The sequence below is a fragment of the Egretta garzetta genome, unplaced genomic scaffold (genome assembly GCF_000687185.1).
Source record: "Egretta garzetta isolate BGI_Z169 unplaced genomic scaffold, ASM68718v1 scaffold27, whole genome shotgun sequence".
NCBI classification, from domain to species: Eukaryota; Metazoa; Chordata; class Aves; order Pelecaniformes; family Ardeidae; genus Egretta; species Egretta garzetta.
This window is the reverse complement of record NW_009260400.1, coordinates 3,438,278-3,449,836: the sequence shown is the minus strand read 5'-3', so window position 1 is coordinate 3,449,836 and position 11,559 is coordinate 3,438,278. Positions and strand designations below refer to the sequence as shown.

The 11,559-nt window shown below is 59.4% G+C and overlaps 2 protein-coding genes across 3 annotated transcripts in view; both read left to right on the top strand.

The window, feature by feature from the left end:
* Window positions 1–3,834, top strand: part of ZNF319 (zinc finger protein 319) — a 10,676-nt gene extending 6,842 nt beyond the window's left edge. The window contains exons 3-5 of one of the 2 annotated variants that reach the window (XM_035898770.1): window positions 2,577–2,665; window positions 3,372–3,501; window positions 3,748–3,834. In XM_035898770.1, coding sequence (XP_035754663.1) covers window positions 2,577–2,665; window positions 3,372–3,459 — 177 coding nt within the window. In that variant the 3' untranslated portion in view covers window positions 3,460–3,501; window positions 3,748–3,834. Of the gene's footprint in view, window positions 1–2,576; window positions 2,666–3,371; window positions 3,612–3,747 lie in introns of those variants that run through there. The other variant, XM_009643295.2, reaches the window with a different exon arrangement.
* A 51-nt stretch (window positions 3,835–3,885) lies between these two features.
* The window catches only part of CNGB1 (cyclic nucleotide gated channel subunit beta 1), a 34,621-nt gene continuing 26,947 nt past the window's right edge, over window positions 3,886–11,559 (top strand). The window contains exons 1-12 of the mRNA XM_035898820.1: window positions 3,886–3,986; window positions 7,659–7,899; window positions 8,149–8,206; window positions 8,348–8,405; window positions 8,520–8,649; window positions 8,888–8,930; window positions 9,106–9,124; window positions 9,156–9,237; window positions 9,639–9,678; window positions 10,022–10,172; window positions 10,278–10,353; window positions 10,925–10,961. Coding sequence (XP_035754713.1) covers window positions 3,886–3,986; window positions 7,659–7,899; window positions 8,149–8,206; window positions 8,348–8,405; window positions 8,520–8,649; window positions 8,888–8,930; window positions 9,106–9,124; window positions 9,156–9,237; window positions 9,639–9,678; window positions 10,022–10,172; window positions 10,278–10,353; window positions 10,925–10,961 — 1,036 coding nt within the window. The remainder of the gene's footprint in view (window positions 3,987–7,658; window positions 7,900–8,148; window positions 8,207–8,347; window positions 8,406–8,519; window positions 8,650–8,887; window positions 8,931–9,105; window positions 9,125–9,155; window positions 9,238–9,638; window positions 9,679–10,021; window positions 10,173–10,277; window positions 10,354–10,924; window positions 10,962–11,559) is intronic.

Below are 11,559 nucleotides of genomic sequence, written 5' to 3'. Positions count from 1 at the left end.
TGCGAGGCCGGTCTCCACTGCCGTGCCTGTGGGTCACGTTTTGCACCGTGAGGCGAGAGGTGATGGAAACAGTACGAGGCACGTGCGTGTCCAGAGCGTGGTGCTGGGCTGGGGGCTGTGTCACCTGGGCATTGCACCACCAAGGACGTGCTCTTAACTGCCAGTGTTTCCTTCCCAAACCAAAGAGCAACCGCGGCCAAAGGCTCTTGGGAGAAAATTGTTTTTGTACCTGTGTTGCACTTCACTTCTGACATTTGTTTCAAGAGGCTTCCAGGCCTCTTCGTGCTCCCTCCACTTGGCCTCTTGCCCCGCAGCACCCAAGAGGGTCACGGTGCTGGAGCTGGTGTTGTGTCAGCTTTGTGACAAGCACTCGCCTGCATCCTCAGGACCTGCTTGCCTGCCGACCTGGGGGTGCTCTGTAGGGCTGGAGTAGGGGATGGTCCCTCCCGGGGGTTGTTGGCTTTGGCAGGCAGCTTGAGCATGGGATGCTGCCGGGGGGGAGGTGGAGGAGGGGGGTGTCAGGCTGGCTGGAAGCGGTGTGGATGTTGTCCTGGAGGTGAATCCTGTTCTCCAGGGCTGCTGTTCCGCGGGCTTCCTGGGTGCAGGCAGAAGGAAATCTGCCACCTGGGCTTTTTTCTGATCTTCACTTCCCCTCACCTTACCCACAGGGTGTGTTTAGCTGTGTCTCAGCCCCTTCCCCCCACAGCTGTTTTGCTTATGCTTTTATAAGACCTCCGAGGCTTCTTTGCCCTTTGTTCAGTTCTTTATTTGGAAGCAGTGGTTTGGTTTTCATCCCTTTTTCCATTCTGATTGCAAGGTCTCTTCCCCCTGTCTTCCCTCTGCCCTCCCACCCCAAATTCCTCTCCCAGGGTGGATCCAGGTGACACCAAGCACTGATGATGAGGTCAGGTGTCTGGGACTGGAATTGTGCTGGAATCCAGCAGGTTCTTCTGGTCCTTCCCTTCCAAGGGCATTCATCTTGCTGGGCATAGGCGATGCCTGTGGCCTGGCAGCTTGGCTCAGCTGGGTCGCGTCTGTTGGCTATGGCCAGTGATTCGAGGCAGGACCAGGAGCCAGTGCAGAGCTGTAGGAAACGGGCACTGGGGCGAGAGTGACCATCTCTGTGGTGGAGCCCTTTGCCGCATCTCTGAGGTTGAGGACCATGTCCCAGATGTTCCTGGGGAGAAGTCATGGCGCTGGGTCAGGGCTGGGCCACTCGGTTCCCCGGGAAGGGCTGTGGAGCGACTGTGTGCATCGGGTGGGTGGCTGAGCTCAGCTAGCCATGGCATGGATGCCCCTGGGACCGTGGGTATGCCCAGGCATCCCCGCCAGCCCTCTGGGGAGCAGATCCCATCCCTGCAATCTGGGGGGGAAGATGTCTGTGCTTTGGTCTTGGGGCCCCTGCGCTTGGAGTGGGGGGTGAGGGGGAAAGCATCCTCTGACAGCGGTTTGGGACCATCTCTGGGTGCTCAGTCTGACCTTGCACTGTTAGGAGGAGGGAGAGCACTTTTTACACTTCCCTTGAGTATTTACTGACAAGTCCAGGCTGCAGCCAGAGCCTGACTATTAAAAACAAGCAAAAACCCCTTGTTGTTCTTCAGAGTTTGACTCTTCCTCTGTCGGGTGGTGAGTCTGTGCGGGAAGGTTCCCGCACATGCAGCCGAAATGCCGAGATGCAATAACGGCAGGGCCTGGGGACCGCGGCTCTCCCCCAGGCCCCAGGGAGCCCGGATTCTCCCCAGCTGCCCGGCTCCCTCGGCAGCATCTCCCGGCGGCCGCCGCTGCTTTCTGGCTGTGGAGACGCTGCTCCCGCAGAGTGCCCAGGGTGCTCAGCAGGGAGAGCAGGGCCACAGGTGGGAGCTGGACCATGAGCTTGCCTCCAAATGCCTCCGAGCTGTGGACCCAAGGGATTTCACGGCCGGTGAGGCTCTCAGGCTCCTCCTGACCTGCACTTGTGCCTCCGAAGAGTTCCCAGGGCCATGGGAAGTTGTGGCCGAGGATGGTGAGGTCTGTGTGGCTTGCAGTGCCTTTAACACTGCTCCCCATGTGTTTCTAAGATGATACTCCATGTATGTGTGTATATATATATTGTATTAACACATCCCGCTCTTCTCTGTAAGTGTCAAATGGGTTTGCTTTACTAATAAATTTATAGTTATTTATACCTTCCCGTGGATGTGTGCGATTCCTGGAGCAGAGCTGGGCACCACTTCCCATCTGCTTTGTGCTCTCTCTGGCTCTGCTTGGGCTTTTTTGGTTTTTTTTAATGTTTTCTTTCTTTCTCCTGAACTTTTTTGATGAAGAAATGATGGTTTCTCTGCCTGGTAGCTACAAGTCAGGATGCAGGGTACAGGTGGACCCCCAGGGGCCAAAAGCAAAAGCAGGCAGAGTCTGCAATTGGGTTCGCCCCTTGTTAGGTTTGCCCCCGTTCCCTCCCCGGAGCTTGGCTTGCTGTCAGGGCAGGAGCAAGCGGGGCTCTCTGCCAGAAAGCAGCCACTGCTGCGGAGGCGGGAGCTGATGCATGTGGTGCTCAGAGGACCCCAGCCCTACGCATGACTCTTGCGGCTTTCCCACAGGTTTTTCTGTTTGCATCTGCCCTGTCCTGTGACAGCAAGAGAGGAGCCCGCTCCCTGCGGATGCCCTGCCTTGCTCCATCTCAGGCCAGGTGAGGTGTGTGTTTGTCTCCGGATCACTGAGAAAACGCTTCCAGCAGAAGGTTTGGGAAGGGAATGGGAAAGCAAGGCAGGAGTGGGGACAGCACCACGACTGAGAGAGGTCTCAGCATCCCTTCATGTCTGGCTGCTCGGTTCAGAGCTCCTTAAATCACAGCAGAGAGGTGCTCAGGAGGAGGGGTGTCCATGTCTCGGGGAAGGAGCAGGACCCCCTTCCCCTTTGCTGACGCTGGTACTGGGTCACTGGTCCCTCTGTGGCAGCTGAGCTGAGAGACGCACCGGGAGAGCGTTGGTGCCCCTGAGCAGGATGGTGCCTGGCAGCAGAAGGGCGATACCTTCCACAGCTGCCCTAATTTCTCATCCCTGCCGGCTACTCTCCAGGGGAGGATGAAAAGTTAGACCTGCAGCCGGTAGCTGTAAGCTGTGCCTGTCTTTGAGCTGTGTGGTTCATATCCTCAGGGCAGGCAAGTAAACTGCATCGGCACCACTGGTGCTTTATGTGGGCTTTTACTTTCTCCTCTTCAATTTTTCCACAGCAAAGACACGTGATTTTTGCAGGCGCCTGAGCCCCAGGCTGGCTGGGGCTGGAGCAGGAGCAGCTGGTGGGGCAGCATCCTCTCGGCACCTTATTAAGAGCCCCTTAAGGTGTGGTTGCTTTTCTGTGCGCCTTCACCCACTGGGCAGCTGTTTTCCGTGCAGGTATCCTCACCGGTCCCTCCTGCCTCCCCCCATGAACGTAAAAGCTGGGGTTGCAAACGGAAGGAGAGCCGAAGCGGACGGAAGGTAGTTCTCCAGCAACCATGCCAGGAGTGCTGGCAGCATCGCCCAGGTGAGGAGCAGAACCTTCCCCTTCCTCCCTGGGGGTCCTCTGGGGCATTCCCTGCCAGGAAGAAGTTGAAGGCCTTTGTACAAGGTCTGGCTCAAAGACAGGGTGTCTTCAGGCTGCCCCTGGAGGAGATGCAGGTTTAGCTGCCAGCAGATGCTGCTGGTTTTGAACCCCTTGCTGCAGGATTTCACAAACCTGAGCCTGCAAAAGTCCACTTGAAACTGTCCCTGCATCACTTTGCTCTTTCAGGCAGTGCCATCTCCTTGGTGGGACCTGGGCAGCCTCCAGCGAGGTGGGACCTGGGTCAGGCTGTGCCCCGAGGGTGCAGGATTTGGGCCGGTACTGCTTCCACTGCTGATCCTGCTGCAGAGACACGAAGATGATTTAATGCTGTGCCCGTCCAGGAGCCAGCGCTGCTTCCCAGGACCTTTCTGTTGGGCCCGCCACAGCATGCTTCCTTCGCAGGGGTGTTTTTTCCTGGTTTCCTGGTGGGTTTTCCAGGGTTTTCAAGGCATTACGCAGCAGCTCCCTCACCTTGCTTTCTGAGCCCTGGCACGGGGGTCAGCAGCAGTCCCACAGTGGGGAGCAGAGGGTTTGCCCCCCTGTGTGGAGGTGGGCATTTGGGGCAGCTGAAGTTGTAGACAGATTGAACTGAGATTTTTTTTGGGTGCTGGAGCATCTCCTGCCCCAGCACTCGGCACTCCCCAGCCTGGCGATGGAGGCAGCACCGCGGCGGTGGCTGTCTCCGGGCACATCCCAGGGAGGCAGCAGCGGTGGCACAGGCACATGGGGGTTCAGTGCATTTGGGGACGCAGCTTGCCTCACTCACCCCTTGGCACCACTGGCCAGGGGCTGCGCCAGGGCTGGAGGTCGCGCAAGCGGCTGGGGGGGGCGGGGGGATGTGTGGGGGTAGCCCTGATCCAATTGCGTTGTGGGGGCTGGAGGGTTGTGAGCTGGGACGGGAGCTCTGCTGGCTGGAGTTGCAGGGAGCAAAGTGAGGAGAGCTGAGGCTGGGTAATGGCTTTGGCAGCCATGCGGCCTGGGAGTGTGGCAAGCACCTTTGATTCATGTTTCTGCCATTAAAAATCAGCGGCCAATGCTGAGCTGTAAGCAGTCATCGCTCCACTTCAGAGTGAACAGTATCTCAGAAATAAAGGGATGCCTTTTGGTCAGCTTCCCCGGGCCTGGCAGTTGGGGAACAAGGTGCAATTTGGGAGACCGCTGCTCTGTGTCTCAGTTCCCTAGCTGTGAACCAAAGCTGCACAGGCGCTGGGCTGGGGCCGGGCAGGAAGGGTACTCATTGCTTCCCAGGCTGGGGACACCCGTGGGGCCAAGGGTGGAGGAATCAGCGGAGGGGGCTCTGGCCGAAGACAGAAGGCTGGGGCTGGACATTGAGCAGTGAAGCTGATACAAGGATTCTGGGGTGTGACCACAACCAAGATTGGGAGCAATGGGAAACGCTGGCAGTCGTGCAGGGCTGGAGGTAAACGGATCAAGCAGCAATTGGCAGGCTCAGCAAGGGGAGGCTTAGCTCAGCCTGGCACAGATTTACTGCCTCCTGCCCCAGATCCTTCAGGGTGGGGGCAGAGCTGCAGATGGAGCATCGCCCTCGCCCTTGGGTACATCGCCCTTGCAACGCCCCACGGGGTTTCAGCAGCCCGACTGCTGCTCATCTGCACGTCCCTGCACCCGCCCGGGCGAGACCGACAGCCTTCCCTGTAGCGCTGCCGGGCTCCCGCCTGGCTGGTGAGTGCCTGGGGGACCTTTGGTGGGCCCAGGGATTTTGAGGATGCTCAGAGCTCCTTGATTTGGGGGTTTTCTTTGCGCTATCCTGCATCGAAACCAGGCTGGCTGCTGGGAGCCAGGGCGTTCGGGACAGCTGGGTGCCGGTAATCCCATTTGCAGGTAGCACTGGGCTAATCCTTGCAGAGCCCTGAGCGGATTGGGGTAGGTTTGTGAGTCAGTGGCAAGCTGTGGTGGCCAAGGGAGCCAACGCATCCTGGGGGTGGCTCCCGAGGGAGGCGGCGGGGAGCACGCAGGGGTGAGTGGCAGTGATGGAGTTGAGGGACATGGCTGGGGTTTCTGTGGGGCCACCTCTGCCCATCGCAGGGGGGGCAGGTGCTCCAAAATGGAGCTGGAGGATGGGACACAGCAGGGGCGCAGGTCCGTGGTAGGGGAGCGATGGAGCTGGGTCCATGGGGGGTGATGCTGCAAGTGGCATGGAGCTGGGTGCTGTGGAGGGGTTTGTTCTGACGCTGGAGGGGAGGGAAAGGCTGTGGTGCTCCCTGCTCCAAATGGGGATGCTGGGTCTGCGCCCCACTCCTTAATCTGGCAAACCGGGGCCCTTTGCCTGCTGTCACGAGCCCCGCAGAGCGGGCACGACAGGCAGTGGCACCAGCTGGTGCCTGCCACACAGGGGGATTGCAGGTGGCTGCCTGCTCTTTGGTGCCATTGTGGGCAGATCCTGGCTGTGTACCCCTATTTCTTCCAGCAGCTGGTTTTTTGGTTTTTGGGGACCCACAAATGCTTCCGCCCGTTTTGTGGTCGGATGTGCCAGAGGAATGGCCCCCCGCCCTCCGCTTTCCTTCCCGGGCCAAGGACAGGCTTAAGCCCCAAGCCTTTGCAGCTGTGCGAGCTTATGTTGAGGGAGGAGGAGACCTCAGCGGTCACGGACGACTTGCCCCAGCCCCGGGGGCTTTCTCTGGGCTTGCTTGGGCTCAGCAGTGTACATGCCCTGGGCTGCTTTGGGACCTGTGAAGGTCCCGAAACACGGGTGGGAACGCTGCTGTGCCGATGGTGCCGCCGGGTTTTCCTTGCTGTTCCTGGGGCATCCACAACTCCTTAATCCCGTATATCCAGTGGCAGGTAAAAGGCAATTTCTAATCGGTTTCTGGTCATCAGGCCTCCTGGGGGGTGTTTCACAGCCACCCCGTCCCGCTCTGGGGGTGTGGGGGTCCCTGGGAAGGCTAAGCCTGCCCCATGTGCTGCTGGCTGCAGGCGCTGTGTGGGTCGATGCTTCGGCCGCATCCAAACTTGGCTCCTGGGCTTGCACAAGGCAGGGGCAAACAAAGAGCTGAGGACGTGCGTCACCTCACCCAGGAACCTTGGCTCATTAAGATTTAAGATGCCAGGCTTTGGGCAGCCCCTGATGAACCTCCTGGAGGGATTTGTAGGCATTCGGCTGGCCCAAAAGCTGAGTGAGGGGTTAATGCAGAGACCCCGGTGCTGAGCGGCCCCCAGCCATAACCTGCTGCGTGCATGGGGCTGGAGCCATGTGTTAACCTGGGATTGAACCCCCCGTGTGGTCTCCTGGCCGGGCCAGATGGACCTTGGGGATCTGCTTTCTCTTCCACTTTGCGGGTGTCTCCTGCCAGCAGCAGCATGGGGGCCACCCGAGCTGCTCCTGAGTGGAGTGGGGTGTCTTTGGAAGGGCGTTGTAGGCAGAGCAGGGCTCTCCGGAGGGGGAGCAGCAGAAATCAGCAGTTCAAGCTGGGTGAGAGCCCTGAGCTTTGTCCTGTACCCCCGCATGGGAATGTGCAGCATCGCTTATCTCGCTGGTGCTGCATCCCAGCCTGGAGTCACGCTGAGAAGGGATGGGGGGACCCAAAAACAGAGCAAGCAGAACTTAAGCAGCTGAATCCCTGTTCTGCAACATCTGATTCTCACCTACCCCATCAACATCTTGGCAGCTGCAGCAAGCCCCTGCTGGCTCCCATGGCTGCCCGGCTCCCCAGGCAGGCGCCTGCCCCGGCGGCCACCATGGCCGAAAGGTGACAGAGCAGGGTCATTACCTAGGGGCACAATGAGCTGACACATGTGTTGGGATGTGAACTTGCCCATAAACAAAACCTGCTCAAATCGCTGTTGTTTTTCATCCCTGGAATGAAAAATGGGGAGGAGAGAAGAGGACCTTGAGCAGAGCATCATGGTTTCTGTGCTCTATCTGCTATGGCTTCATGAGGAATTCTCCTTGTGCAACCCTAGCCGTGGAGGGTTCTGCAAAAAATACCCTCAATGAGTGGCTACATTTAGGAAAATGAATTTTAACTGAGCCTGAGAGCTTAAAGCAGAGGGTGTAGTTTACTCCCAGTAATGGTGAGGGGTCAGGGGTTGAGCTGGGTCTGCTCTGGCTGTGCCTCAGTGCCACATTTTCCAAGCAGGACACTGAGACGGGAGGACACCAAGGGCCTTTTTGGGCTGCCCTGGGGACACTGTGAGCAGCTGCTGCGCCCAGCATTCCCTAGGGAACACGCGACCCTGCTGCCAGCCGGAGCCCCCTCCTCGCTTCCTGGTGGCGGCAGGATGCTGGGTTGGATCGAGCGGGTGGTTCCCCAGCCCCCGGTGCTCCAGCTGACGGAGAAGATCCCCCCGGCCCCATTGCGGGACCCAGAGCAGGCTAAGGTGAGCAGAAAGCCAGTGTGGGAGGTACTGGGGGCCCTGCGAGCATGGTGGAGGGGTGCCCAGTGTCTCTGCACCCAGCCGTGGCCCTGCAGCACCCAGGGATGCTTGGCAGCACCCCGGGAGGGATGGGGGCCAGGATGCATCCCCCCTGTGAGCTGCTGGGAGGCCCTGGGGTTTGCAGCCACCTCTGAGTGGGGGACCTGTCCCCTGCACCTCGTGCCCTGACACCTCCTGCCTTTTATCCTGAAGGCACCGATGGGAAAGGCCAGTGGCCCTGGGGATGCTGCAGACCACACGCATGCCGAGGGTAAGCCCCCACAGCGGGAGGACGCCCTGGCTTGGGCAGCGGATCAGCGTTCTGGTACCGGCTGGTGCCCCTCTGCCCGGCACGCCGGGGCCTAGCGGAGCAGTGATGCGACCTTACTCTTTTTTTCTTGCTGCCTTTAAGAAATGGAAAAGAGGGTGGGATTCACAGTCCCAGAGGATGCAGTCTCTGTCTTTGAGAGGTATTGCCCTTGCACCCTCCTGTGTGCAACACAGGTTGCTTCGGGTTTGCTTTTGGTCTGGGGCTAGGTGCCTGTGACAGGAGGTCCTGGCCTGACTCAGCCCCTTCCTGGCAGTGTGGGGAGCAGTGTGCTCTCCTGGATCTCCCAGGGGCTGGAGAAGGTGATTCCCCAGCCGGTACCAGCCCCAGGGATGCTGCAGGTGCTTGGGAAGAGCTTTGAGACCAGCATCGATGTCCCTGATCAGGTAGGTGACAGAGCTGGGCAGCGCTCTGGCCCATTTGGGCTTCTAGCTCTTTTTACCTTTTCTTCTTTTTTTTTTTTTCTCCTTCCTATTGCTCTCCCAGTGCTAACTGGGAGCGCTAACCCTGCCCTGCGTGCGCTTTGGCCTTCGTCCATCCCCGGGGAAAGGGCAGGTTTCCCTCCCCGCTGGCGGGATGAACCCCCTGCTTGCTGGGCAGGTTACAGTCTGTTTGGCTTTTCAGACGGAGGTCCAGATCCTCAGGGACGAGGAAGAGGATGCTCTGGGTAAGGAGAGCTGGGAGCCCACATCTTGCAGCATCCCGGGGGCCTTTCTGGGATTCCTGCAGCCCCAGTCGGTGATGGGGGTGCTGGTTTCCCCTTGGGGGGTGGGGTGACCAGGACCACCCAGCAGTGCAAGTCCTGGCTCTCCCCCATCCCCACAGCACTGCTCTCCTTGCAGAGATAACGCCCTTCGATCAAGCCCCCAGCGGTGGCATGCTCTCCCCGCAGGGCAGGGACACGGGTGCTCAGCTGGCTGGTGCAGGGCTTTGAGAGGATGGTGCCACAGCCGGAGATGCTGAAAAAGCCAGAGGTGAGTGCCGCCCAGCTGGGGGTGACCGGGGGCTGCCAGGCAGAAGTGACAGCAGAGCGGGCTCCCTGTCCTCATCCTCCCACATGCTCCAGCTGGGACCTTGGAGAGGAAAACCCCAGGGGAGTTCAGCAGAGCAAAAGAAAGGCCACAGGGTGCTGTTCCCTGTGCTCCCTGACCTCGCCGCATGCTGGGGGGGACCCTCCATTTGGGACCCACTGGTGCCAGCAATGCCGGGGTCTGGTTTAATGGTCCTTGTCAATGAAGTGGGGCCAAAACGGGAGTGGGGGGGTGTGCAGCTGGGCATGTGGGTCCCCTTGAGGTGGGGGACGTGCCCGCCCAGTGTGATGTGGGGCTGCAGGCAGTGCTTTGCCACATCCATCCGTCCTTCTGTACCTCTGCAGACGGAGCTGAAGGAGCAGAAGTGCGAAGCCACGGTGGGAGGTGAGCGATCCCCATTCCCTGGTGGCCCTTCCAGAGGGGTCACTCAGCCTCTGAGAATGTGGGTGCAGGCACGCACTAGCCCTGGGGCTGCCCTCTGACCCCACCAGGAAGGGTGGACGTGCTGGGTCCCAGCATCACAGCATGGACCCTACACCACATCCATCCCCAAACTGCCTGTGTCCTCATCCCAGGGGGTCCCTGGGGGAAGAGCTGCCAGGGAGATCCCGCAAGCCTGTCCCTCTGTGGGAGGTGACCCGTTCGTGCTTGCTCCCCTTCCCCAACGGTTTATAACACGACTGCTGCTTTGCTTATCCCCCTTCTCCTTCCAAATAAACCTGAGCAGGCACAAAAGGGACTAAAACCCAGGCAAAGTCAAAAAGCGGCATTTCAGCCACCCAGAGCATCCTGGGAGCAGCAGAGCCAGCAGCAGCAGAGGGGCAGCCGGAGCCCATGGCCACCCTCGTCCCTCAGTCCCTGGCTGGGGACAGCAGCAGGTAACGGCAGTGGCAGCTCCTGCATGGGTGTGGCAGCCAGAGGGACGGCTGCTGTGGGAGCAAAGGCTCCAGCAGCTGTGTCTAGCAGTGGTTTCTGGTCACCAGGATGTTTGCCTGGTTGGTCCAGGGGCTGGAGAAGGTGATGCCGCAACCGGTGATCAGGGCGAAGCAGGACGCGCAGGTATGCTGCCTGCTGGCCAGGCAAAGGGCACGTGAGCGCCACGTCCCTGGTGGGGAGGGCGTCCCCTGCCATGTGGGTGCCACCAGGTCAGTGCTGGGACCAGCTGTGGTTTGGGCTCTCACCCAGCTCCTCCAAGAAAACAAATCCCCGTGACCTGCTTAGACGATGGGAAGGGGGATTTGGCTGCTGAGCAGTGAGGGAGCCCATAGCCCATACTTTCTTCACTGCTGCCTTGACAGAAAGGCAAGGCCTTTCTGTGTGGCACTGGCTGGTGTCCAGGCCCTGGCGGCTCGCCCGGCTACGGTCCGGCTCGAAGGGGAAGCAGCAGCAGCTGGGCACGCTCTCCGCCCCATCCCGTGCACCCTGGCAAGCTCGCTGATGTGCTCCTGCCTTCCACCATGGGGGAGGTGGTGGTGCTTGTGCCCATGGCCAAGCCATCCAATGTGCCCTGAGGTATTGCATGGGGTATTTAGGGTAAGATGGCCATGTTTACCAAAAATGGGGCGTTTAGGGTAAAATTTGAGGTTAACTGAAAACAGGCAACATCTCATTTCCCTTTTCCTCCTGGCAGGGAATGGCCACTGCAGCCTCGACTCCCGTGGAAGAAAGTAAGTGGCTGCCCCACCTCCCTGTGCCAGTTAGCTTGCCAAGGGCAGGAAGGTTGTTGGGAAGAGGAGCTGCTGGTGGCTTTTATCCGCTGGTCTGCCCTGGGTGCCAGCTCGGGAGCCCCTGAAATCCCCCCAGAAAGCCAGGAGAGGCTGTTGCTGCCTGAGCAGTGGGAGCAGATCCAGAGCTGTGGCACGGGCTCAGTAAAATTTGGGCAGTGGGAGCCTCTGGGACCAGCGTCCCACGTCCTGTGGTCCTGGGTTCTGAGGTCAGTTGCTGATATCAAAGTCTGTCCTTGAGCTGTGCCAGAGGATATTTGCCAGGCTGGTGGGTTTTGACCAAAGGATTACGCAGGAATTCAAACCCATCCCCTCCATCACCCCCTTTGGCACATTTGCTGCCAAGCTGGAGGGCATTTGCTGAGCTGGGTGTGATGTGTCCCAGGCATCCTGGGAAGAGTACAGGGACGCGGTCCGGTTGTGTAAGAATGGGGTCAGGAAGGCCAAGGTGCGGCTGGAGCTAAACTTGGCTAGGGATGCAAAGAATAATAAGGAGGGATTCTACAGGTATATCAGCCAGAAAAGGATGGTTAAAGAAAGT